General features: G+C 44.1%; 1 protein-coding gene across 1 annotated transcript in view; it reads right to left on the bottom strand.

Moving 5' to 3' along the window:
* Window positions 1–961, bottom strand: part of LOC107570494 (gamma-aminobutyric acid receptor subunit alpha-2-like) — a gene marked incomplete at its 5' end in the record, with an annotated part of 88,430 nt that extends 87,469 nt beyond the window's left edge. The window contains 2 exons of the mRNA XM_016256723.1: window positions 698–805; window positions 904–961. Coding sequence (XP_016112209.1) covers window positions 698–805; window positions 904–961 — 166 coding nt within the window. The remainder of the gene's footprint in view (window positions 1–697; window positions 806–903) is intronic.
* Between the last annotated feature and the right edge of the window lie 215 nt (window positions 962–1,176).

Consider the following 1,176-nt stretch of genomic DNA (forward strand, 5'->3'; position numbering starts at 1 on the left):
AATGGTCGCAAGTTCCATTGAACTCTACTGGCAACGATGGAACTTGCAACCATAGTTGGTTTTGGGAAATGCACCCATGTTGAGAAAACAGCGCACTAAACGTATTAACCGTTGTTGCCGTTATTAGCATCTTTCCTCTCAGTTTCGTCTCCCATTCAGCTGTCATGAAGCATGCCGTCTCCATTTGAGTCATCAAGTGTCCCATAAGGCCTCATGCGTGATGATGGCATTTAATTGAAGCAGTTATAGGGTGGAATTTGCCTGGTTGTGTGTGATTAACCTGGAAAATGCATGAGCTCAGACTATAACAAAGCATGACCTGTGAGGACCTTTCCCTAGCAATGCCTTCCCGGCAGAACTCTAATATGGTTTCGCGGAACAGCTGCGGTTTCCGTAAATTTGAGGAGATGCGCCCTTTTGCTTCACCGCCTCAGTGGAAGTAATTCAAAAGTGTGATCTTCTGAAATAAAAACAGGCTTGTATTTACAACATACGCTCTTCCGCAGATAAAGTGGTGGTCAAATGCTCTCTTTTGGTGCAGCGAGTCAAAATGATTATACAGTCACCCGGAAACCGAGCACGAGCTCTGCACTTGAGAAAATAAACGCGATCCTCTGTGAGCGCACGTCTCATCAGGTCTGGCACGAGCGCTCAGGTGTTCAGCTTCACATGGCTATGCACATGTCATCGCTGGCACTGAGTGTCCGACATTGCAGAACCAGACAGACTCCAGCAGAGCAACTCGCTGACCACCGAAATGCCACGGGCCTCACTCTTCCGGACATTTCCAATGAGATAGAGATGTCTGGAACACAACATAAGAGTTTAATTTGAATTGATGAGGTTGTGTGGGACTATCAGGTGAACTGTTGCTTAATAACATGCTTTATTTGAATCCTTTACCTTTGCAACACCACCAAGGGTGGTGGGTGTACTCTTTTAGCGCTCACGCACAGCCACACTATAAAAAGTGCAATAAGTCACATAGTTATTAGCCTAACAACCAGGAACAGCTCAATTAAAAAATTAAAATTCATCATCATTTAATCACGCTCACGTACACTCTTAAAGGAACACTCCACAATTTTTTTTAGGAGTGTTCCTTTAAAAATGAAAGTTCTTTATAGGCCTTGGTTCCACAAAGATTGTCCACAAAGAACACTTTCCGTTCCACAA

This window comes from Sinocyclocheilus grahami, unplaced genomic scaffold (assembly GCF_001515645.1).
Source record: "Sinocyclocheilus grahami isolate Dianchi unplaced genomic scaffold, SAMN03320097.WGS_v1.1 scaffold1466.1, whole genome shotgun sequence".
NCBI classification, from domain to species: Eukaryota; Metazoa; Chordata; class Actinopteri; order Cypriniformes; family Cyprinidae; genus Sinocyclocheilus; species Sinocyclocheilus grahami.